Genomic DNA, 23,947 nt, shown 5'->3' on the forward strand with positions numbered 1-23,947 from the left:
TTCGAATCTGACGCGGTCAACGCCGCACCGGCCGGCGCTGCGCTGCTCGCTCTGTACGCTCAGCTTAGCACGTTGGTATCTGCGCGAAACCTACACACTTCTTCATACGAGGACAGTTTCGGCATATCGACTCAGTTAAATAGTATTAAAACGTTGTGAATAGCCTCACAGTCCTCTTACGGTCAACCAGGAAGTTGGTTTCTAGGCTGGTTAGTAGGCTTGCATAGGCTAGCAAGTTAGCGCTAAGGTTGTCGTTTTTAGTTATTTATGAGTTGTATGTTCAGCGTTTCCTAGCAAGTATCCCTTGAAAATGGAAACGCTATTAATGAAAGAGAGTCCGCTGTTGTTGCCTCTAAATAAGCAGAAGACGGTGTATGACGGCTTCATAACAGTACAGGTGGGTGGACTGTAGAAATGTAGAAATGCAGTTCTTTACAACGTCACGTCCCAGGACTCTTTCATCCTTAATGCCGCAGGACAGAGATTTCAGGGTCAGAATATCGCTACCACCAGATCTGCAACTCAAAAGAGCAAAGTGAGCCCACACGTTTTTATCTAACAAAACAAACTAATCAGAGTTTATCGAGTCCTGCCTGTCCAATATTAAAGCCATATCGTTTTACTTTTAGGCTTCACTGCTGTTGGCAACTGAAAAGGTTGCTGAAGGCATATCAACCCATTTTAAAACAGGTAGAGTACATTTACATTTACAGCATTTATCAGACGCCCTTATCCAGAGCGACTTACAATCAGTAGTTACAGGGACAGTCTCCTGGAGCAATTTAGGGTTAAGTGTCTTGCTCAGGGACACAATGGTAGTAAGTGGGATTCGAACCCGGGTCTTCTGGTTCATAGGTGAGTGTGTTACCCACTAGGCTACTACCACCCGTAATATGAAATATATTCTAGTTACACTTCATTCTCTTATAACATACATTTTGCCTTTTGCAATGCATTGCTGGCTTTTTTAGTTATTTACAATTAAATGTGTTACCCCGCAGCTTAATCTCTTCTTTTAAGTGCTCCTTTGGGGTATTAGACTTAGATTTATGTTGTACCCTAGGCTTTAAAGTTCATTATTTTCATGCACGTAACCGATTATTAATAATTAGCTCTGGTGGTCACCATCATTAATCAAAATTCTGACAGTGGTTTTGATTGTTAGGGCTACTTGGTGCCGGTATGCAAGTCATCTCATTATCACTGTTTGCATGTTTCTGCTCTCTGAAGCGATTGCAACGTTCATCTGATCTAGGCAGTTTCATTTTGGAGCTTAAAACTGTACTGGTAAGGTCATGGTCATTCATTGTTAGATTATTGTAGTTATTATTAGTTGTTGTATTAAAGCCTAACATGTTCCTCATTCTGTGTGGGGTACATTGTTGACAGGAAGTGGCATTGAAAAACAGACCGGACCATGTAACCATACCTCCGCCTCAGTATTATTCACAGCTGATTGCGGAGCTGGAGAGCCTGGGATGGGATAAGTATGGCCATGTTTCTCGTACCATTTACTCATCTGCTTGCACATGTACTGTGGCATTTCTGTAAAATCATGGACCGTGAATGGCAGTTTTTTTTTTTTTTTTTTTGTCATTTATAGCCACTGTACATTTATTTTTATTAATTGAATACAAGTTTAAACTCTTGTGTATTTTTAACTATTTCCAGTGAGGGCTAATGCATTTTCTGTCAGATTGTGATGGATCTAGTTATGACTTTAGTGGGCTTCTCATTTCCACTCTCTATTAATGACTAGAGATATAATTATGATATTAGCAAATGCAAATTGTTCTAATTGGAGACCCACACTCAAGTTTAATGGGAGGATTTTGAAGTTAGGAGAAACAAGGTAACGTGTTCAGCACCGAATTGCGGTCAGAAGCATTATACAGCTGCTCTATCGTTAAATGCACTTGAGATTAATTAAGATTCTTAATTGGTATCAGTGTTAATAGCCTCAAGTTTGGCATAATCCTGGACTGTGATTGGTTAAGGTGAGGGAAAGCGCCGCAGAACCTGGTCATTTTAATGAGTTTTAGTTGCCTTGAAGAAGGCGCGCCTGGTGTTAATTACTGTATGGATGAGTGTCAAGTCTCCCCCCCTTCCACCCTCTCATGCCTAGAATGGCTCAGAAGTGTCAGATATTAAGCAAAATAATGGATTAACCCACAAAGACTCATCTTGTTCTCCAGTGTGGCCGTTTTATCCTTTCCCTTTGATTTGACCAGGAGATGCTTCCTTAAAATTGTACCTGGGGAGGCATATTTTAATACATGCATTCAAACATCCTGATAGGTGTGTCTTAAAAGGGGTCTTTGATGTTAAACACATTGAAGTCCCATTGCGACGCTGTCTCACGTTTTTTTTCATGGTAGCAACTGTGACCTCCTCTGCAGTCTTTAACTCCCTACAAGGATAATGACTTAGGGAGAGCTCTCCTATTGGTTGATCTCTCTGTCTTAGCAAAACCCATAGCTGTGTCTCAAAGCATCTGACCCATGTTTGCACCTGTGTAAGGGATGTACTGTGGGGCAGTGGTGGCGGCCTAGCGGGTAAGGAAATGGACCCGTAATCAGAATGTTGCCGGTTCCACCGCCAAGGTGCCACTGAGCAAAGCGCCATTCCTAAACACTGCTCCCATACTGCTCGTTTTAGCTTTCTATATAGAACTTATGTACTGTCATGTATTCTGTATCTGGTTTACACATATAAGCCTCCAGGCACACACACAGAGATGCTTGTGCACCAAATGTTCCCTCAGCCGCTTATAAGCAGTGCTGATTTTGTAGTTGCAAATGTAATGCTCTCATCAATCCTCCCAGCACGACATCAAGCTGTCAAGCTGTTTCAATCATCCCGAGTGAAAGCTGGCACGGCTAATACTGTAGCGAGCGATCCCTCTAGAATGCAGAGCTGAGACGTGCCGTGTGAGACTGAATCTCGGGACGAGAGATAGTGGCCCAACAGAAAGGACAAGGATCTGTGGGTAATTCTGCTGGTATAATATAAGCTAATATAATGGTGGTTGTGCATCCGCATCCACTCTAGCTTTATTGGGTTTTGAAGAGAAGCAGAGAGTGTGAAATACTGAGAGGAGGAGGGAGGTAGGTGGAGTTACTACACAGAAAGAGTGGTCACTGAGCAGAGGCTGGGCTGCAGAAAGCAAGAGCGAGTGTATCTGTTTCACTATGAATCATTATCAGGTGCTGAGAAGTGCTGAGTTGTGCTTAGTGTTGGTGTGGGGGTGTTTTTGTGAGTGTGGAGTGCCATAAAGCATTTGTTTTCACTCTAGAGCTGTTGCCTGAGGGGAGCGTGTGGCAAACATGTGAGTGGGTAGGGTATGCTGACCAGTACAACATGCCTCCGTGCACGTCTCATAAATAAGTGGCAGAAATATAGTGGCGTCACTCAGGACATGCAGTCTTTAGGATACATAAATCAGCAGAGCCTGAGACGAGTAGAAGCTGATATGCCTGCTTGGGATTTCATTCACAGAACCTTTCTCTGGAGACCCATATTAATTCCAAGCCCATTCTCTGACCAAATTATTCCTTGATTTTTGCATATTGTGCATTTATTGCATTGCAGGTTTGGTAATGCCGATCTACTGTACGTGTATATACAAACTGCTGTGCAGGGGTCAAAAACGCAGTCAGCAAACCTCTCAGGAGTACGTGGGTGTGTGAAGCAGGTGTAATGCTAAAGAGTAAAGTAGGATTTAAGACAGTGCTGCATCTGGAATAAATGGCTGGTGCGGTTTCGCTGATGTAATTAATCTTAGCCCTAGCAGAAACACTACTTCCGGACATCAGAGAGCATCCTGTTCCAGCATTTCAAATCAATCTATTTAGCACAATTCGCACAGGTCATGGTAAAGCCATCAAACGTACATATCCCTGAAGTACTGTTTAGGTGTGTTGTTAATATCTATGCTTTAGCATGAACACTGGGTTTAAACAGGGTATTTATGTGTGTTTATGTGCTTGTGCTTGGCCTTCACAGGTTACTCTTCATTGATACAGAGTTCTGCACACTCAGGCTGAAGGGAGTGGACTCTTCTGGCCACGAGCATGTGCTTACAGTCAAGTTGAAGCCAAAGGTGACTTGGGGATTTATAAAGCATGTATGCATGTGGCGTTGGTAAAATGTTTGTTGTTAATTATTTTTTATTTTTTTACAACATAGTAAGTGATCCATGCATAAATGTCAAAAACAATAATTATTCATGAGCTGGTGCTTAATTTGTTGATAATGAATTGATCGATAATGGGTTGTGTATGGCCACTGTAGCATGGTGTAGCAGTTGGTGTGTGTGTGTGTGTGTGTGTGTGTGTTTGCATGCTCTCTCATTCTTGGCATGGGTGTACTTAGGGGTGGGAAAAGAACTCGATATTGCAATATATTGTTGTGCTCTGTCGCAATAAATAATCGATACACTAACGGCCAATATCGATATTTTATTACAACACAAAATGGTTAATTTACCCGTTGTCAGTGTCTCTGTCACTACACAATATCTACCATTCTGTTTGCGGGGGTGCTGTTCGAGTAAATAGGGGTAAAGTGGCGCAAACAGCGGCCGGTGAAGAACACAAGTTAACTAACAACAACAGAGAAGAAGCGCAGAGAACGGCGGAAAATAATAATAAACCAATCAAAGACCCACCCGCTAGTTTCCTCTCTAAAGTGTGGAAACACTTCAGGTTTTACAAGACAGTAGACGGAATGCAGTCAGTATGCAATCTGCAAGAACTGCTTTGCAAAGATAAAATATAACAGCAACACTACAAATCTGCAAGTGCACCTCGTTCGCTATCACGGTGAACTACTCTCAGGTGATAATGAGGGCAAACCAAGTAAGTTACAGTAACTTACTACTGACGTTTCAGTAACATGGTTTACACATGTTAATTAATGTTCATGTTGTTTTTTAATATTCATGAACTTTTATCCGTCTAGCTGTACAGTGTTTACATTTAAGACCAGGAGGCAGTGAGTTATTATGCAAATGCATATTTCCTCGCACAATGGCATTAATAAATGCATAAGATTTCCTTATTATTTTCTTATTCCTTGTTTTTCTTTTTCAGTCACATATATCGTGATATATATCGTTAATGAAATTTCTTCCAATATATTGAATACCATAGATATTGCAAATCGTGATGTAATCATTATCGTGGGCCACATATCGCCACAAAATTGAATTGTGAGTTACGTGTATCGTCCCACCCCTAGGTGTACTCCAGGTTCTCCAGTTTCCTCCAGCCATCCAAAGGCATTTCTGCTAAGTGGATTGGCAATTATAAAGTGTTTATGTGTGAGTGTGTTGTCTAGGATATTTTTAGTTAATTGTAAATATGGTTTCATGATGAACATGAACTCTGATCCAACTGCTGATCATTTATTGTACGTGTGATTGACTAATGTTGCACTGAAATGGACCTAGGGAATTGCACACAAATTCCCAAGGTCCTATAATAATTTTTTCCCTTCATCCAAGTCACTTTTGCCAAAGTTGAGAAAGATGTCAGCTAAAAGAGGTCAAATATACATGCTGCTCCCCCGTCACAGCTTTAAAATAGATTGCAAAGTTATAGTGCTTCTTCAACTAAGCTGCACCCAGCGAGACTAACTTGCTGTGGCGATGAGATGCATTTGTAGATGTGGCACCTGAGAGGTGGAGAAGCATCGATAAGGCCCGTGTGTGATCCCCTTAACACGATTACAGGAGACCAAGACCCACACCCGAGATCTACAGCATATTTTTGTCACTCGTCTGCAGTGCAGGGCGATGTTAGTTCACTTATCAGTATGGGTGTTAGCAATAGTGGGCATGCTGGTACGTTCGAGATGCCAGCTCTAAGGTGGGCAAGACCCCCCCCCCCAGCGAGGTATGGGGTCCTGATGGGATTCAGCGGGGCGTGAGGATCCCCCTGTGCCCACCTGCCCATTTTGCGTGCTGTGAGTGTAAAAATAGATCCGAAGCCCTGGTGGAACATCTGCTCAGCCCAATGCGCGGGGGTACTGCCAGGCACCACTGACCCACAGAGAGCTCCAAGCTGGTGGCATTGGGTCATGGGCTTTGGCATTGCATGTTCAGATATTTTTTTATTAAACTCAATAAGTTCCCCTAAACATTCAGGGAAGATCATTACAGTTGTATGATCTGTGGGATATTATACTGTAAAATATACACTACCAGTTTGGGGTCATTTAGAAATTTCCTTGGAATAAACACAAGAAATAGGTTTGAATGGAAAACCAAAAAGAGTAATAAATAGTTTGGTGTAGTTGAACCCACAATTGCTGATACTCTACTACTGTGAATTTGGCCAGTTTTATTGTTTTCAAGAAGGGTTTTCTAATAATGAATGAAGCTTTTAAAGTAACCAATTTGGGTTAAAACACACAGCATTCCATTGGAACTCTAGACTAATTGTTGGTGACAAAGTTCCTCTCTTCATGTTTGCAGATATTCCATTAGTAACAGACAATTCCAGGTTACAGAGTCACTTAAAACATGAACTGTTTTGTGACTGCAGTTTTGAGTCATATGATGTTTTTTCTGGAAACATCGAAACAAGGACATCTGTAGATGACCCTAGACATTTGAATTGTAGTCTACATATATTATTTGTTTTGTACTCATTCTTTCATTTCTTCCTTTGCTTTTAGTATCCATTTGAAGCTCCTGAATACACAGCTGACCTCCCAGTTCCATTTTCAGTCACTTGGACACTGCAGGTATTCCCAAATTCCCAGTCTCGCAGCTACATCTGCTTTCAAATTGCTGTTATTATTTGCCCCCCATCCCCCAAATGAATATCATTTCCAAAGACAGTAATAAAACAACCCATAGTATAAAACACAATCCACTAAAAAGTTAGCATAACAAGCTGTCAGACCAGAATGGTAATTAAGAACAGCATGCGCAGAAGGAAAGACTTCTGTTATTATGCTGACATAACAAGTAGGGTGTCTTAGCAGCGATTTTGCTCTTGGGTCGTATTTCTTAGTTCTGATGGATTCGATGCATGTTGTTAATAGCATGTAACTCGTGGCCGCGGCGGTGTGTGGTGCAGCTACATGGCAGCCGGGCGGAGAGGACGAGCACAGGGCAGCCGTCTGCTGGCTGTCTTCCCGCTGGGCCACTGATGTCTTCATGCATTTCCCCCCTCCGCTGCCGTGGGAACGGCCTGTCCGCACGCCGTCCTCACATGATCGTTTGAATGAGTAATTATTACCTGTCTCATCGTGGGGCCAAGAATTGTGTGTGATGGCGAGGGAGTGAGATGGATATGCATTGTGTATTGGAGGGGCTGGCTGGTCTCTTTGTGTGGTCCCAGATCCATCAGTGCAGGTGTGTCCCAGCATGAGCCGAACCATTCAGCCATAGCCTGAACAACACAGCCAGCAACCAGCCGAGAGAGGGAGGCAGGGACAGGCAGGCAAGCAGGCAGGGAGACACTTCTTATACTTTATTTGTACATGCTGTCCATTGTCAAACATTGTAAACTTTATAAGTAGGTTATGAATTAGCTGTGTATTTTTAATGCGTTAAGAGTTTTGTAGTAGGGCAGCTCCAGGGCAGCATTACACATAATTAAAAACCTTAATCTAAAGAGGCAATGGGCCATCTACATGAATATGTGTATTGTATAGCCACACTTTAATCAAAAAAATTCATCCAAGATGAAATGGCAGTTTATGAATTTAGTAGTCTTGACTGGTGGGTTTTTATTATTATTTTTCCCTTCATCTTATTGTTGGACCTGTCTGTCTCAAATAACATAATTGACAGTTTAGAACAGCATAGAAAATGGCTTAACGTTTTATTGATTTTATTTAATTTCAGAATGATTTTTTTTATGAGGTCAGCTGAGCTGAGCTGTCTATCGTGGGCATTTTTCAGCAAGGAGCAGACATGTTATGGATTGTAATTAGTAATTGCCACTCTGTGAAATAACGATTAATACACAAATACTGTGATTATGAGAAGATTCATGGCTAACTGAGAAATACTAGTGTTTGCTCATTCATCTTTTCCATACCTAATTTGATTTCCAAAAGGAACTTGGCAACTGCATTTTGCATAGACCATATATTTGTATAAAAGCACAACTATAATTTTACGACTGGCATTAATTGGAAAGTAATTGCAGCATCTTTGCACCTGTGCAATGCTAAATTGTGTGCACTCTGCCGTCACTGTGACCCATCAGTTTTGGTTCATTTTGTCTCTCCCCTGTCAAGTCCCTCCTCTCGTCTTGGTTGTGGTTGTGGCTGTGTGTGTGTGTATCCATGCTCATATTACTGTGTGTGTGTGTGTGTGTGTGTGTGTGTGTGTGTGTGTGTGTGTGTGTGTGTGTGTGTGTGTGTGTGTGTGTGTGTGTGTATATGGTGCTAGTGCCTGCTGCTTCCCTTTGAACAGAAGTGCTTTTATGGCATAAAGTCCATAAAGATTGGATGACGAGCTTTATTCTCACTGTTCTCTTTTTTTCATTTATTCTCATATATCCTGCACCTTATTCTCTCTGTTCCTCTTTACTTCTATCGCCTTCTGCTTTACGCCGCCCTCCTTTCTCATGTCTTTGTGCTTTGGCTCTTTGTGCATAAAGACGTTGATTTGTTGATGTTTTGTTGCTGTTGATTATGCTTTCTAATGGTGGCTGTATTCAGCACACATCGTTCTACCCCCCAACCAATTGAATGCATACGGAAAGGTGTCAGGGAACGTTATCAAAAATTATGTTACAAAGGGTAAATGCACAAAATTACAGCCTAAACATGGCCGCTGTTCTCGGCAGAATTCTGCCCAGATTGGCTGCATTATGTAGTTAGGGGTATTACAATGGACGGAAATTACCAATGATGGATGGGATTTGAACATTCACCTGCGTGTTCAGTTTCATAATGCAATGTCCTTTTTATTTTTTCCAAAGCTTCTCTTTTGCAAGGACTCTATTTCGTACACAATTAAGATGAAATTATTGTCATTGAAAAGAAACCGTATTTATGATGAGTTTGCCTTATTCAGAAATTCTCAGCATTGGCATAATAGGTTATCACATGGTAGGCACCCATAGTCTCAAAAGTAAACAATTTAGAGTTATACTTGTACTAAGGTATATTTTATATATCGGCATGTGTGTTGTATTCCAAGATAAGGAATTATAGCAATAGAGCCCTCCATGTCTTATTTACCTGCATTGATCACTGTCAAAGTCTCATCCAAAGTGGTAGGTACAAGAAGAGTGCTGGAAACGTCTTGTGTGGTAGGGCTGATAAATGTATTGGGAATTGAGTGGGCATTTCTAAATAAATGTCTTTAAATCATTTGAATTGAATTCATTTGATTTTGATACCAAAAAATACATACAGATGTAAAGATCCTGGTAGTAGCTGCTAGTATCTGGTGGGCTGGTAGTAGCCTAGTGGGTAACAAACTCTCCTATGAACCAGAAGACCCAGGTTCAAATCCCACTTACTACCATTGTGTCCCTGAGCAAGACACTTAACCCTATGTCGCTCCAGGGGGACTGTCCCTGTAACTACGGATTGTAGGTCGCTCTGGATAAGGGCGTCTGATAAATGCTGTAAATGTAATCCTTGGACAGGATTACTTAATAATGTCACAATCTTTTAAATAGATTTGATCTAATAAAGGAGTGTTTATATTGCATTTTTGCAATAAAAATTCTTGTTTTTCATTGTTCTTACTGTTTCTATGGTCTTTAAACAAATAAATGCTTAGCCGTTTCAGTTCAAATTGTGGCTCATTGTCTCTTCTGATTTATGACGAGAGCTTTAATTATTATTATATTGTTTTCTTTTTATTTATTACTCTCTTGATCAAGGGCCAGATTTTTGTGGCGCTAGATGAGACTGTTAACACGCTGTTTGTCTTCTCTGTTGTCTACATGTTTTGTTTGATTTAAATGTCACTCTTGCTTGCACACATGCACTTTATGATTGTATGTAACTTTGTTACATGTGGCACCTGGTTCCGGAGAAACGTTGTTTCATTTTACTTTGTTCTGTCTACCATCTACGGAGAAATTACTTGACTTGAGCGTGGGGAGTGTTGACTAATGTCAGACAAAATAGATGTAAATAGGGCAGCTTGCTAGTTATCCAAACTTTGTAGAGGAACTAACTATTGTTGATGATTTTTTTTTCTGATGACCAGAAGGTGAACTTAGACTAACTTTATATAAAGTGGGAGTTACCAGAATGATTTAAAAACATCACACAGCACAATGACCATCTGCATAATGTCCTTCTCCCTTGTTTCCATCCATTTTCTATACCCCTAATGCCACTGGTAAATGGGGGTGACATATTGTATAGCACAGCGAAAATATCCCTTCCAGAGTTTCTTTATTTTCCATTTGTCTTCCTTCTGTATCCCACATCACAGTGGATTGGGTGTCACGTCAGTTCATTAGCTTGTAGTTACGTTTGGGAATGGTGCCCTCGGTTCTAGGCTGCAGAATGGTTGCTCTTTTTGATTCAGATTGAAGTTAATTTGGGAGACTCTGACTAGTCCAGTGTGTTCCTGACCAGACGTGACGTTAGTCGATAGATAAAAGATAAATCAACCCTTATGCCTGTAATATATGCAAACGCACACTTCATTATTTTTGTTTCCGTTATACTTTCTTTTTCCCATCTCTCTTCATCTCACTCATTCTCTGTTTGCTTTTTGGCTGGGCAGTGCAGATGGGGCCAATCACAGCCCTCCACTCTCTTCTTCTAAAAATAAATGTAGCGGCTCGGTGCTGATTGTGAGGACTGAGGGGGATTTGGTCTCCAGACCGAGTCTTTTCAGGAAGCCCGTGGATTAAAGGCGCGTGGCGAGGCCCAGCAGAGCGGCCGACCGCCCTCCACACACCTCCCCTTCCCTCACACTGACAGCAGACAGTGAAGCCAAACGCCATCAGTCTGTCAATCACCAGATGTGATTTATGGCTGCACATACTTAAGCCATTACAGCCGAAGGGGAAAGTGTTTATTGAAACAAGAAGCATAGGAAACCATTCAGTAGGACTGAAATTTTGTCTGCAGTGTCTGTGTGCTGATCAAAGGATGTATAAATTTTTTTTATTTTTTTTTAGGGTTTTTTGCATTTAGAGACATAACCAAAACTTGATGACAGTAAGTGTGTTATTGAACGGAGTAGAATGTTCACATTTTCACATGGATGCACAGTATAATGTTTCAAAGGAATGTGCACAGTTCTCTTAAATATAATCATCGTAGAGGTTTTGGCTATACTAATTGTATATAACAAAGTATACACCTTTTTGTCATGTGCTATGGACTTGTATTTCAGGATTATATTTCTATATATTCAAGGATACAAATAAAGGGGATTGGACAAACAGTATTTTAGACAAACAGGTCACATGCAACAGCTTAAAACGACAAGTTTATATGTTAACAGAAATAAAAGGAGCAAACTGCTCCTTTTATCTTTGCTCCATCTTTTTTTTTTTTTTTTTTTTTAATAACAAGCATACATAACCCGTCTTTGGAACATGCACAGGCCAAAAGTTTGGTCAATGTGTTTTCTTTATTTTCATGACCATTTACATTGGTAGATTCTCACTGAAGGCATCAAAACTATGAATGAACACATGTGGAGTTATGTGCTTAACAAAAAGTGGAGACCTGGTCTCCACAGTCACCGGACCTGAACCCAGTCGAGATGGTTTGGAGTGAGCTGGACCGCAGAGTGAAGGCAAAGGGGCCAACAAGTGCTAAACACCTCTGGGAGCTCCTTCAAAACCATTTCAGGTGACAACCTCTTGAAGTTCATCGAGAGAATGCCAAGAGTGTGCAAAGCAGTAAACAGAGCAAAGGGCGGCTATTTAGAAGAAATTAGAATATAAAACATGTTTTCAGGTATTTCAACTTTTTTTGTTAAGTACATAACTCCATGAGTTCATTCATAGTTTTGATGCCTTCAGTGAGAATCTACCAATGTAAATGGTCATGAAAATAAAGAAAACACATTGAATGAGAAGGTGTGTCCAAACTTTTGGCCTGTACTGGACACTTCAGGTTTGTTTCGATGCACAGTGTTTCATTTCTTACCATCTGTGGTCTATTTCTGACCGTAAGACTAATACTAGTTGCTTAGTTTTAGGCGTTGGACCACCCTCTTGCCAGCAGTGACACAGGTGTAAAAATGACACAAGTTCTCACAATTTTCCATATCATGTATCATTTAACATGTAAATATAAGATATCTGTTCCATTTATAATAAATGTACCACAATTAAATGACCAGCACCTATATATTTGTAATTGCACCTTACACTGGGAAACAGCTTTTATTTTAAAGTTAATTCATTCTTATTAAGTTGGTTCAGTCTCCTTTTTTAGCCGATAGGCAGTAATCTGGCACTATGTGGGCGTTCTCTGTGTGAGTGGGAGGTAAAGAAAAATACCAGCGTGCGCATGTCTGCACCGAACTGCACAACATCACAGTCAAGACAGATGGACGTAGACACCCACCCCCCTCTTTCTGCAATTCTGTACCAGCTGTTTAAGAGGAAATCATCATAGCTTTATATGTGTCTGAATGCCAAGCATGTGATTTCTCGTGCAAAACCATTGCAAAAGACCGGGGGGAGGTTTTGGGACAATGAGCAAATGAACAGTGTTACTTCTGATGCGGTCTTTTGCTTCATTGATTATGGAATAATGTATCTTTTTGCACTCCACCAGTATGTCAATAAATGGTGCCATGTAGCTTTTACAAGATCACATTTTGCGACTGGATAGCTTTTGATCTTATTGGTTTAAAGTCACAGGCATCACTGGTTGAAATACAAGATTGGGATCAAAGAAAAATTTTTATCCAAAACAAAGTCAGCCTCAGTTGCCATTGTGCCACTTTTATTTATGTATTTTTTGACCATTTAATTTCTACCCTCATCCAGAGGTCATGATAATGAAATTAGATGATTATTAAGGACTCTCTAGCTTTTAAAACAGTATTGTGTGCTTTGATAAAAACATGTTGGCTGCTCTGTTGCCCTCCACACAGAGTACCTTGGCCCACATTCACAAGCGCTTTCTGGCTGAATTGGAAGGTCTGGCTGAGTTCTGGTCTGTGTTGGATGAGATCGATGTGCAAACTTGGGTCCTCGAGCCGGAGAAGCCTTCCCGAGCCGACACCATGAGAAGGATCGCCATCGGTAATGACACGTCCAACTCCACTAAACTCGGCAGTGAATCATGCCCGTAACCCAGACTATCCACTCGTTGCCCTTTCCTGCCCCAGCACTTCCACTGATGCCGGTAAATAACACAGCGCAGCCTATTTAGAGGCTGCAGCTTCTAAACTAGCACCAGGCACACGGCTCTAGATGTGGAACGCGTGCGATCCGGTGACCTTCGCAGCCACGCACGGTTACTTCTTCGCTTTGGATAATTACACAAGTGGACCAGATCATTTCTGACCTAATACTATCATGTCTGCACAGGGAACAACGTTTCTATAAAGGTGGAGATTGACCCCAGACACCCCAGGATGCTGCCAGATTGTTGTCTGTTAGGAGCAGAGCATGGTGGGTAATTTTCTTCTCCCTCCAGGTCCATTGTCTGCTTATTTACACCTTCAAGTTCAGTAGGATTTCACACATGAGAGGCGACCACCTATAGAGAACATGCATCTAAACATTTACTGAACATTGCGCTGAACATGCGTCGGAAGTCAAAAATGCCGACGCACTTCTGGAGGAATGTGCGTGGCTACTCAGCCTGAGAATGGAGCACTTTTGTACTATTTAAGCTTCTATGATTGTTTCTTTAAATCCAAGGTCATGCATGGCTGACAATGTCACATGGCAACATGCCGTCGGTTGCCTAGCAATGTTATTCATTGATATTAAATCCACACTTCAGTAGTCAAGACAGTGGCAGACGCTGAACCTTAAAAAAAAGTGGGGTCAGACAGAAATATTGCTTTTTGCATTTACAAATGACAAAACAGAGGGAGCGGCTATCACGCTCCCACAAGATTGATCTCTCGGAGGCGGCTTGGCCAGTTCCGAGCACGTTTTATTTGAATGATTTGAATATTTCTCTGCTTGTCAGGGTCTTGTCAAATGTAGAAAACGCTTTGTGCCGCTTGTCTGTTATAGACAGTAGGGGTATGGAATTGCACACTCCACATCCCAGCGTCTGACGGAATAGACGCATTAAACTGAGGTAGACGACAAGACAAGAGACAGTTAATTGAAACTAATCTTTACAAGCAGATGACCAAAAGCCTTGCCATTAATCTCCCGCGGTAGCCCGGTGCAGGTCTGTCATTCACAGATATGCTGAAATGATTTATGCCAACCGTGTTGTCCCACTGTCCAAAATGTTTTTGGTTTTCGACAAATAAAATAACAATAAATAAACGTGTGTGTACGTGTTGTGTAATGTAGTAAGGACATGCTGCATGATTGTGGTTTTTCTATTCTCTTGCAGTGGTCACCCCCCTGAGGAGCAAGTTGAACACTAACATGCATTTATGGTAAGGTTACAGAGTTGTTTTTTTTTTTTTTTTTTTTTTAAACGCCCTGCTCCAACTGATTGCAGGCCTCTCTGCAAAAGATAAAAATCACACTGAATCAATGGGATTATGCTCTGCCTGTCCGATATGGTTTTGAGACACAAATTTGTGTTTATTTACAAATTCCTAATCCCTTGAACGGTGTTTCATGCTGTAAGCCCCATGTTTCATACGCTCTTAAAATTAGCCATAATCTCATAAGGCAAATGTTGTAAATATCTTGTCCCAAGCCATTAATTTTTTTTTTCTCAAGAGTATAAGGATTTTTGTGGTTTAATTGTAAAGTCGTATTCATTTACACATCACTATTTACATTTACATGTAATTAGTCCATTTAATTAATCCATGAATTGTAACTGTTGCGATTTTCTTAAAGGAATCCGGACTGCGGCGTTCTACAGAATTTGAAAGATGTGCTTGAGATAGAATTCCCGTCACCCGCCACCCACGAAAAATCTGTACGTAGCAATTTTTTTTTAAAAACATAATACACAAGCCCTTATAATTACCATATTTTATTTTTCCCCTCTTTGCTACCTCCTCCTTTTTTTACACCCCCTTCCCATCCCCAAGTAGCTGGTAGAGGTGGGTACGCTTTTCCTTTAATTGGGTTGTTTACAGATAAGATCATTACAAAAACAAAGGTGTCTGAATCCTCTGCAGTATCAAGAACTGTTTAATCATAGATTCACATTTATCTTTTTTTCTCCCCCCCCTTGTGTGGGTGGGTTGAAAGGGCAGCGTGTTTATCCGCAGCCTGCACCAGTGATTAATGCTCCACCATCATTAACATTCTGAAGAGCGAAAAGTTTACTTGACCAGATGTTTAAATTTTACCTACAGTCCTTTTAATGGATTGCTCACGAAAAAAAGCTCCTAATTATCTGAAAAGCAATATGCAAACAGAGTGAGTGGAGCAGAGGAGAGAAAGTGGGAATGGGGAAAGACGTTTGATGGTGCTACTAAGGAGGAGGATTTTCTGAAGTGGGGGGGTGGGTTCAGGTCGGTCCAGGTATGATAAGACCAGTAGCCTTTATTAACCAATTTTAAACAAACATGGAGCCCATGCATTTCAGCTCATTTGAGGGCAGGAAATGAATGGGTATAAGAGGAGGGGGTGGGGACAAGTGAAAAGTTCTTCCATGACTTTTCTGCTTTTAAATTACTCTAGAGCAAGAGATTAATTGTGGCTTGATGGTCTTTTTGTGCCTCTTGTTAAATATTGTGTGCATGCCTGGTGCTGAATACCACCAGAGTCTCAGCACAGAGTGTGGAATCTGCTACTCCTTCCGGCTGGAGTCTGCCATACCAGACCAAGTGTGCAATGACCCTCGCTGTGGGCAGCCATTTCACCAGGCCTGTCTGTATGAGGTGAGAGCTGATGGAATATAGATTTTATTACATAACACAGCAGTGCAATATTATTGAAAATATGGAAGAGCGGTACTGTAATTACTTTTTTATTGTTTTATTTTACTTTATTATTGTTACTAGAAGGCATGGGGTTGGTCTAAAGCATCCTTGTCCTCTCCTCTCCACAGTGGCTGAGAGGACTGCCTACCAGCCGCCAGAGCTTCAACACAGTGTTTGGAGAGTGTCCATACTGCAGCAAGGTACAGTACGCCTAATAGCCACATCATAGTAATTCATTCTAAATTTAAATTGGCTTAGTATGATTAAATAGCACCCCAAAAAACAGCACTGGTCAGTCAAGGAGTTGCAGAAATTCAGCATTCTATAACTCTGCCTGGAAAAAACAAAATAACCTGATACCAAGAGCACATAGTAATAGTATATTAAAACATTTATTTTAATGTTTGCAGATCAATCTTGTGAATTGTAAAAGGTTTTTTATACAGAATAATTTGTCCAGGAAAATAATTTTATAAATATAATAAAATATAAGATGTGACATTGAGCTCCTTCAGTACAGTTTTTCATGAGACGCAGCCTACAGAGGCTTGCAAACTCAAGTTCATTGCATATTAAAACATGTTTTAACCAGGTATTTTTTTCATTTCAGCCTATCACAGTGAAGACAGCAGTCCATAAACAATGATAAACTAGATTCATAAACAGTACAGAGAAGTGGCATCCCGACTGCTTATGGACTACCTGAGGCAACAGAGCACAAATACAGTTACAAGGAGACCAAGGAGAACCATAATAAGCACATCCTGCCACTTAAGCTTCCACTGGCCAGTGTGTTCACCAGAAAAACAAATATAGCTCTCAGAGTAGCTACTGTGCTCTTCCCGATCTTCAGCGTACTGGTGCTCGGAGCTCTTCCAGCGTTGTCTCTGGTACGGCGCAAACTCCCAGCTGTTATTCTCCCTTTGTGTCTGACAGCTGTTAGTTTGAGTGGGATTCCTCAACTGTTTTTTTGGCAGGGGACAAGCTCTTGCTCTACTGGAATAGTGCACTTCCTGAGAAATCCTTCCCATTCCAGGCGATATCCATTTGAGGTTTTCAATTCGTTCAGTATTACTAAATTTCTGGTTTTGGAAATAAGAAATAAAAATGTGAATCATAAATTATTATATATGAATCAATAAATGTGACTTAGCATTACATGCTCCTGTGTCTGACTTGCTCTCTGAATGTTTAGCACGGGCATGGACCCCTCACTGGGAACGTCTTCATCACTTTCTACCACCACTGGGTTTGGTTTGGGACCTCCATTTCCTTGGCTGCTTTTTGTCTGTAATACAAATAAGTTGATTTAGCACAAGTATTTGGCGTGTTGTTTGTGCATTTAGTATTCTTACAGAATACTGAGCAATGACCATAAAAGGTACGCAGTCAAAATAAAAAGTTCTGGAGGGGTGATTTGAATGTTTATCTCCCAACAGACACATCAGATATGGCGCTGTGTTAACAGTGGTCACCACGCTTAGTCCATCACATAGGTAGAGTCACCCCAACCCTTCACATTCAGTTGGTTACAATAGTCTGATATGATTGAAGTGTTTAGGTGCATTTTTAAGTGTATTCATTTAGTGTATTTTATTAGAAGTATACCGTAATCATTGTAACTGTGGGTTGACATTACCTGTTTCTGAGACCTTGATGATGGTTTCACTTGTTTATTTGCCGCCATTGGTTTGGTATCATATCCTTCATCAGAGACAGCATCTTCATCATTGCCAAACTGAATACCCTTTGTCTTGGCTGTTCTTTTTGCAGCAGGCTTTGCTTGTCTTACATTCTGAGTGTTTGTGAAAGGAAGAGGTAGGAGAAGATATTTTAGAAGAGTTCATTTGGTTAAAAAGTGACTATAAATGTACAGTAATCCTTTTTCCAGGCCTTGTCTGAACAGACCATAAAAATATGCTTTTGAAACTTCCTTTGGTCATTTATAAAGTTCATATACGCATAATGACTTATGACTGTTTTAATAACTAACAGTGGGGAAATACATGTGTACAATGTTTTTCGCTTGTTTACTTCAGGAGATTATTTTTTGAATTCACCTCCGATCACTGACCTTCCCTTATATTTATGGAAAGTAATAGTCAACGGCCAAAAGCCATGGCCAATAGATACTTTCCTCTATGACTCCCTTACATTCTAAAAAAATTAAACTATGAGAGGACGAGACCCCACCACCACTGTGATTAATGGCCCACACTGCTCTCCCAAAGGTGGCAACTCTCCAAACTAAATTTGGCCACAGATCACCGGTGAGGTCAGGTGCAGGCAAAATAAACTGCAGGAGGGTTAGTGCGGGGAGCAGAGCTGAGCTGGAGCTCACCCATGTGACATGGATACACGAGGGCTGAGACAGCAGGGTGACATTGGTGTTGTTTTAACTTTTTTTTTTAATTAAACTCCATGCTTGACCTCACAGATGGAAACAAACAGAAGCAGAAAAAAAGTAATATTTTCCATCTGCATACAGTCCAGGTCATTGTGTAACAGAAACAAAGCTTCAAACATTCCTCTGTAAGGATATATCAATGATAAATTGAATAATGACAGACTTGTAGAGTAGGAAAGGGTTAGCCTTTTATTCTCAAGATGCTAGTCCACTCCAGAGCCCTTGTGATCGCCGCAACATGATCACATGGCTCATGATTACACCCTCAATAATTTCAAATAAATGAAGTTATTAAATGCTTATTGAAACCACATGCTTTTACTCTGTATTTAACTGAATATCAAGTGCAGTGTTGGCATAGCAACAGCTAATCAATTATTTACACCAGTTTTATTTACAGTGTTTGCATAAACATTGAATGCACAACAAGATCCACAACTATATATAACATAATATATACATTTGGTCAATAAAAACAATGGATTGATACAGTGTTGATACAAGACTTTCGTACAACGGTCCACTAAGGATGTGACCACTTTTTAACTCCAGTAATAAAATACTCTTCATGCGGAGACCATTTTAATGTCAAATAGAACAACTTTAAGCGAGACTTTAAAAAGCTGTGGCATTTACGAATTATTCAACATTTATTTTTGCTCTTTCGCTGCAGCTGTTTGAGAGCCAGTCAGATGTGTCACAATAGCGACACTGTGATGCCATCTCTTAAAACCGCATTACATCATATTTACCTTATTTTACTGGTCGTCATCCACTACTTAGATTTAATTGCACAGGCCAAACTCTCTCTTTATAGTTGTGTGATGAGAAATGATAAAATATGCTGCAATAGAAACAATACACTGGTGTTCTATAACATACAGCACATCCTCTTGAAGAAATGAAAATTAAATTGGGTTGGGATTTAGGGTGACAAGATGCTCCTACTTGTTTGGTGTCGAGTATGGATTCCACAGGTGGTCAGTGCTCCTTCTAGCACCTTCAAAGTGAATCCTGAAAATTATTAACAAACAGCCGGTCTATGGTTTTAAATGGATGGGTCATTGGGATGACGAAATCTAAGTGCTGCATGTGAAGAGTCAGTAAATTGCCCCTGATGTTATTTACTAGCCTTCTGATGCTTCAGTGCCATTTAGCCATGAATCACGTATTTGTGGAGTCACACACACACACACACACCATGAAAACTGAAGCATGTTGGGGGGAGGGGGAGAATAACAGCAATCCCACTGGGCGACCTCCTGGCCTGTGGTAGAGCATGTGTATTCAAAACTCTCCAAATTGGCCTGCTTGGGCTTTTGTGGAGTTCAGTGGTTCAAGTTAGCCATGATCGCTTGTGAAGAGATTCAGAGATGAATGGATAGCTCCCCCTCCACTCGAGACCTCTTCACAAGCCCGGACGCCCTTGACCTGGGACATGACAGTCAAGATTCACCACCTTCTTTCTTATGGTGGGGGGGGGGTTACTTTTGTCATCTCATAATTCTACAGATTGAAGCGCAGACCAAATAAAAGTGTAGCAACACACACATTTTGAGTATGTTGGGTTTTCACCAGAAGTGCCATATATCAGGTGAAATATGGCCTATGGAGTGTCTATGATTTGCAGTAAATAACTAGGCCTTTGATTAAAAGGCTTTCTCTTGCATGGCCACGCTGCTCAAAGCTGCAGCTCCAAACGGAGGGGTTTTGAACAGGCCTGCTGCTGTCACCACTCTATAAATCTCCCCTGCCAACAGGGCTCAGGCCCGGCGAGGCAGCCACGAGCAGCAGAACTGAGACGAGACGAGCACAAGGAATCAGCCTGAGGAATCTCACAGCTATCAGCAAAGGAGTGAGGCTCTCTGGATCTGTAAAGGGTCATTGGAGGGTTCTCAGACCCAGGCATCCGCAGCTCCTCTCTCGCTCTTTCCCAGACAGATAAATCTGACGCAGCCCCTTGTGGCTGCTGTAACGCTCCAGACCCGGACGCCATCTGTTCACCGTTAAGCCAGGAGTACTGACGATGGGCCAGGAGCCCTCTCACATTCACACTCTCACTCGCACTCACCCTGAGAGCAGCTGGCCTTGACTGGTCTTCTGCTCCTGGCCTGGAGAGGTCCACGAAGCCCCTGCTGCATGCTGCCTTCGAGCTCAGCACCACTCTCAAGGCCTCGTAGTCCGGCTTTTCCGCATACCCCAGTGCCTTAACGTGCAGCAAGAACTGAGCCAGCTCACCTGAAGGAGAGAAATGAACAACAGGGAAACAGCAAAGTCAGCAATTCTTCGCAGCACCCCACTAGTTACCCCCGGAAATTGACTATTTCCACTACCCTATTTCATTCACACTCTGCAGATGCAAGAGCAGACAACACTTCTGTCTGTTTTCCTGGTGCTACACTATCAAGCATCACTTCCCCACAAGCAACAGCCTTACTTCAGTGCCACAAGTGCACTCAGGGTGAGAGCTCTCACATGGTTCGTAACTTCACAGCGGCTCTGAATCATCCTGTGTCAGTCTGAACTTCTCACATTTAGAACCAAAGTGAAATGTCACCTCCCAGGCACCTACAGATGCACGAGGGAGCCAGGAGTTGGGCGTGGCTCAAAATTCACGCATCTGTGACTTTTTCCACTTAAAGAGCATGGCAACTCTCATTGCTCATGGTAATAAAAACACCGCGCATGTACGCAGGCCGGTGGGGAGAAGCGTGTGAATGTATATCTCGTGCGTAGACGTGATGCATGCTGGAGGTCTTATCTCCCAACTCCAGCTGGAAACTGCTCCGCTAGGTGTGGGTAAAAGACCTCATAATAATCATAGATCAAGACGCCTCCCTGACGCGATCCGCCTGCCCTCTCCTTTTTTGAGGGAAAGGGGAGATAATGGGGTGGTTGAAAAAGGACTCTTTCTTCCCATGTTTTGATGGAGGACGGTCACAGAGATTGCGCTGTAGTGGAGGGGTGCAGTCAGAGGCAGGAATGGGAGCAAGGAAGGTGCTATCTGCCCTCCAGGGTGAGCCCACGGCTATGATGCTGCTTGTTGATGTAATGGTGGTTGTGAGAGACCCAGGCAATACACTCACCAGTGCCCGAACCTGCAGTTGACAGTTGAATGACCGACTCAGGCAGATTCGCCATCAGCCTAAGTACAAAAAAAAAAAAAAAAGTATATAGTATATAAATACATATTGCATATTCATTTTAAGATTACGCTATTCAGAATATTACTGAATATTACAATATTCAGTATACAATATTGATTACAGACTTGCATGGTCTGTTTCACTCTGTCATGATTAATTGGGAAAATGCATCAAACATCACAAATTTACCTTAACTATCATTTTTTTTGTAATGCTTCAAAATAATATTAAAAAAATTAACATGTTAATGCACCTTAAAAACTTATCTATAAGGAGACAGTTATTTTTTTGTGACCAGGACATTTCAAGGTCCTTGCCATCTTCATACATTCTAACTTTATAATCCGTGATGGATCCTCACAGATGACCCACAGCCTGTCAGCAGCAGCCACTGTACATAGCACAGGCCGCCACATCATACACTGCGTCTGGAGCTGGGGGGCTGGGGAAAGGGGAAGTGCTTACTTGGCCTTAGCTTCCTGGACCAAAAGTGGGTTTTTCAAGACGGAGAGCCAGGGCAGAGTCCCACACAGCCAATGCAGCAGGCAGTAACCCAGCACCTCCAGGTCCCCACGGCGGGAAGGGGCTGCAAGACAGACAACAGGGGAGGGATGGACAGGAAAGGAGAGAAGGTTAAAGGTGAGCATGAGGACTTACAGTAAAAAAGAGGCCTTGATTAAGGGGCTATGTCACTCAGGTAAAATATGTCTTCATGGGGGGGGTGGGGTGATAAAGAGGAGTATTTTGTTTTCTCAGCTGGAGACCTGGCCTATTTCAGGGGTAAAGAGTCCCGTCTTCACCCTTTTTTTCCCCCCCCTCAGAGGTGCTGTGCGCAGAAGAGTGCCGGTCAGCTTCATCTAAACAGCCCTTGCCTCTCTCTACCCTCCCTCGCTCCCCTCATCTCCCGGTCTGGCGGTTAGTCCCAGGAACCTGATCCTTACGGCCTCTGACATGATCCAGACAGCCCGTGGCCCGGCTCGACACTTTCTCCGATAGAGAGCCAGGCAGTAAAACAAAGAAATAAATGTCTACGCTCAAATTATTCCCACATGTTCCTGGATTCCGTGAGGTCCGTACTGGCCTTACTAGGAGACCCGGAGAGTAGAGGATATGCCTGCATGCCCAGGACCTTCACAGCACATTACAAAACTGCCATCTAGTGTAAACACATCCTCCTTCAGTTCATATGCTCAAAGGATTTTAACTCTGCTTTTTTTTTCTACTGGGTCCCACAGCCCATGTGAGCTAGAAGATTCATGCTTGCTTTTTCATTTTTAACCCTCCCAAATTTTTATTTCATCTCCCTGATCGCGCTGTCTTACTCCGAGAGCGCCCAGAGCATGCTTAATTCAGCCCAACATGCTAAAGAAGCTGTGAGATCAATGCCACTGCCCTCCTCTATGGAGTGGAGAGGAGACCTTGTGTAAGCCCACAAGGTCCAAAGCTTATAGAATAGGAGATGGCACATACACTGCGCACACCCAGCAGCTGCAGGATGAGTCCATCTTGGCTTAGCAATTCGCAGACATTACCCAATCTGCCGTCTGCACAACAATCCTTTCTGCCAGTTGGGCTGGATTGTGTATAGAGCCTCAGGTTTGGTGGTGCTTGTCCAAACAAGCAGATATGTCAGTTGCGAATCTGTAGAATAATCTAGTTTAATGAACACCAATGATAAGGCCTTGAATGGTGACCTTCATTAGCATTGGCGCTGCCTGAACAGAAATATGAAAAAGCATGCAGCGAAACCTCATCTGTGAAATGCTGATGAATGTGCCTGCATCCATCATCAAACGCAGACACTCTATCCAGTTTAAACAAAATAAAGGAGAAGTTAACATAATCACACATGCGTGTCCCTTCATATAAAACCCAAACTCCAGCTGGAGTCCATCAATAAGGGTAAATTAAGCCCATCTCAGGTTCCTGCCTGGAGAGCTTTATCAACTCAATACTGTAACTGCGGCACATCTCCTGAGAAATTACCTATTGACTGCATTCATCAAAGGAGAAAAATCTCCGCCTCAATCCATGGTGGCCATTGATCCCAGTCATGCCCATTACAGACTCCGCCACGCTGCCCGCTGGACAATCAAAGGCCCGGGCCCAAACTTGCACAGCAGTGGCTTTTATTAGCTTTAATTTATGTTTTTTTTTTTTTTCCCCCCTACCAGTCCTATCAGGTGTTTGTACTCTCAATGGACACTTTATTAGGTACACATACTTTATCATAAGCTTTGGAGATTTACTTTTGCAATCAAGGGCCATTTTCTGTTAGGCTGATGTCATGTATGCAGTAGGCTATTCTCATTCATGGCACCAATATGAAGTGATTGTTTAACTGGTCCACCCAAACATATCCAGTATGAGCAGGTTAGGGCAGGTCAGTAGCAAGATGCA

The 23,947-nt window shown here is 42.0% G+C and overlaps 2 protein-coding genes across 5 annotated transcripts in view; one reads left to right on the plus strand and one right to left on the minus strand.

Moving 5' to 3' along the window:
• Positions 1-17,152, plus strand: fancl (FA complementation group L). 3 transcript variants are annotated; one of them, XM_028989320.1, is made up of 15 exons: positions 1-397; positions 477-535; positions 630-690; positions 1,231-1,287; positions 1,390-1,487; positions 4,006-4,102; positions 6,682-6,750; positions 13,064-13,214; positions 13,503-13,586; positions 14,497-14,542; positions 14,958-15,039; positions 15,158-15,166; positions 15,836-15,952; positions 16,123-16,194; positions 16,605-17,152. In XM_028989320.1, the coding sequence occupies exons 1-15, from the start codon at positions 311-313 to the stop codon at positions 16,638-16,640; spliced, it is 1,125 nt and encodes a 374-aa protein (XP_028845153.1). In that variant the 5' UTR covers positions 1-310; the 3' UTR covers positions 16,641-17,152. The 3 variants fall into 3 exon arrangements, with proteins under 3 accessions (XP_028845153.1, XP_028845154.1, XP_028845155.1); XM_028989321.1 differs by lacking the exon at positions 15,158-15,166; XM_028989322.1 differs by lacking the exons at positions 16,123-16,194; positions 16,605-17,152 and having other exon boundaries at positions 15,155-15,166; positions 15,836-15,920.
• Positions 16,367-23,947, minus strand: part of vrk2 (VRK serine/threonine kinase 2) — a 13,264-nt gene continuing 5,683 nt past the window's right edge. The window contains exons 8-13 of one of the 2 annotated variants that reach the window (XM_028989318.1): positions 22,013-22,133; positions 21,488-21,546; positions 20,473-20,639; positions 17,634-17,789; positions 17,154-17,282; positions 16,367-17,076 (exon numbers count right to left, since the gene is read on the minus strand). In XM_028989318.1, the coding sequence (XP_028845151.1) occupies positions 16,693-17,076; positions 17,154-17,282; positions 17,634-17,789; positions 20,473-20,639; positions 21,488-21,546; positions 22,013-22,133 (1,016 nt within the window). In that variant the 3' untranslated portion in view covers positions 16,367-16,692. Of the gene's footprint in view, positions 17,077-17,153; positions 17,283-17,633; positions 17,790-18,871; positions 19,416-20,472; positions 20,640-21,487; positions 21,547-22,012; positions 22,134-23,947 lie in introns of those variants that run through there. The other variant, XM_028989319.1, reaches the window with a different exon arrangement.

The sequence above is a fragment of the Denticeps clupeoides genome, chromosome 8, assembly GCF_900700375.1.
Source record: "Denticeps clupeoides chromosome 8, fDenClu1.1, whole genome shotgun sequence".
Classification (NCBI taxonomy): domain Eukaryota; kingdom Metazoa; phylum Chordata; class Actinopteri; order Clupeiformes; family Denticipitidae; genus Denticeps; species Denticeps clupeoides.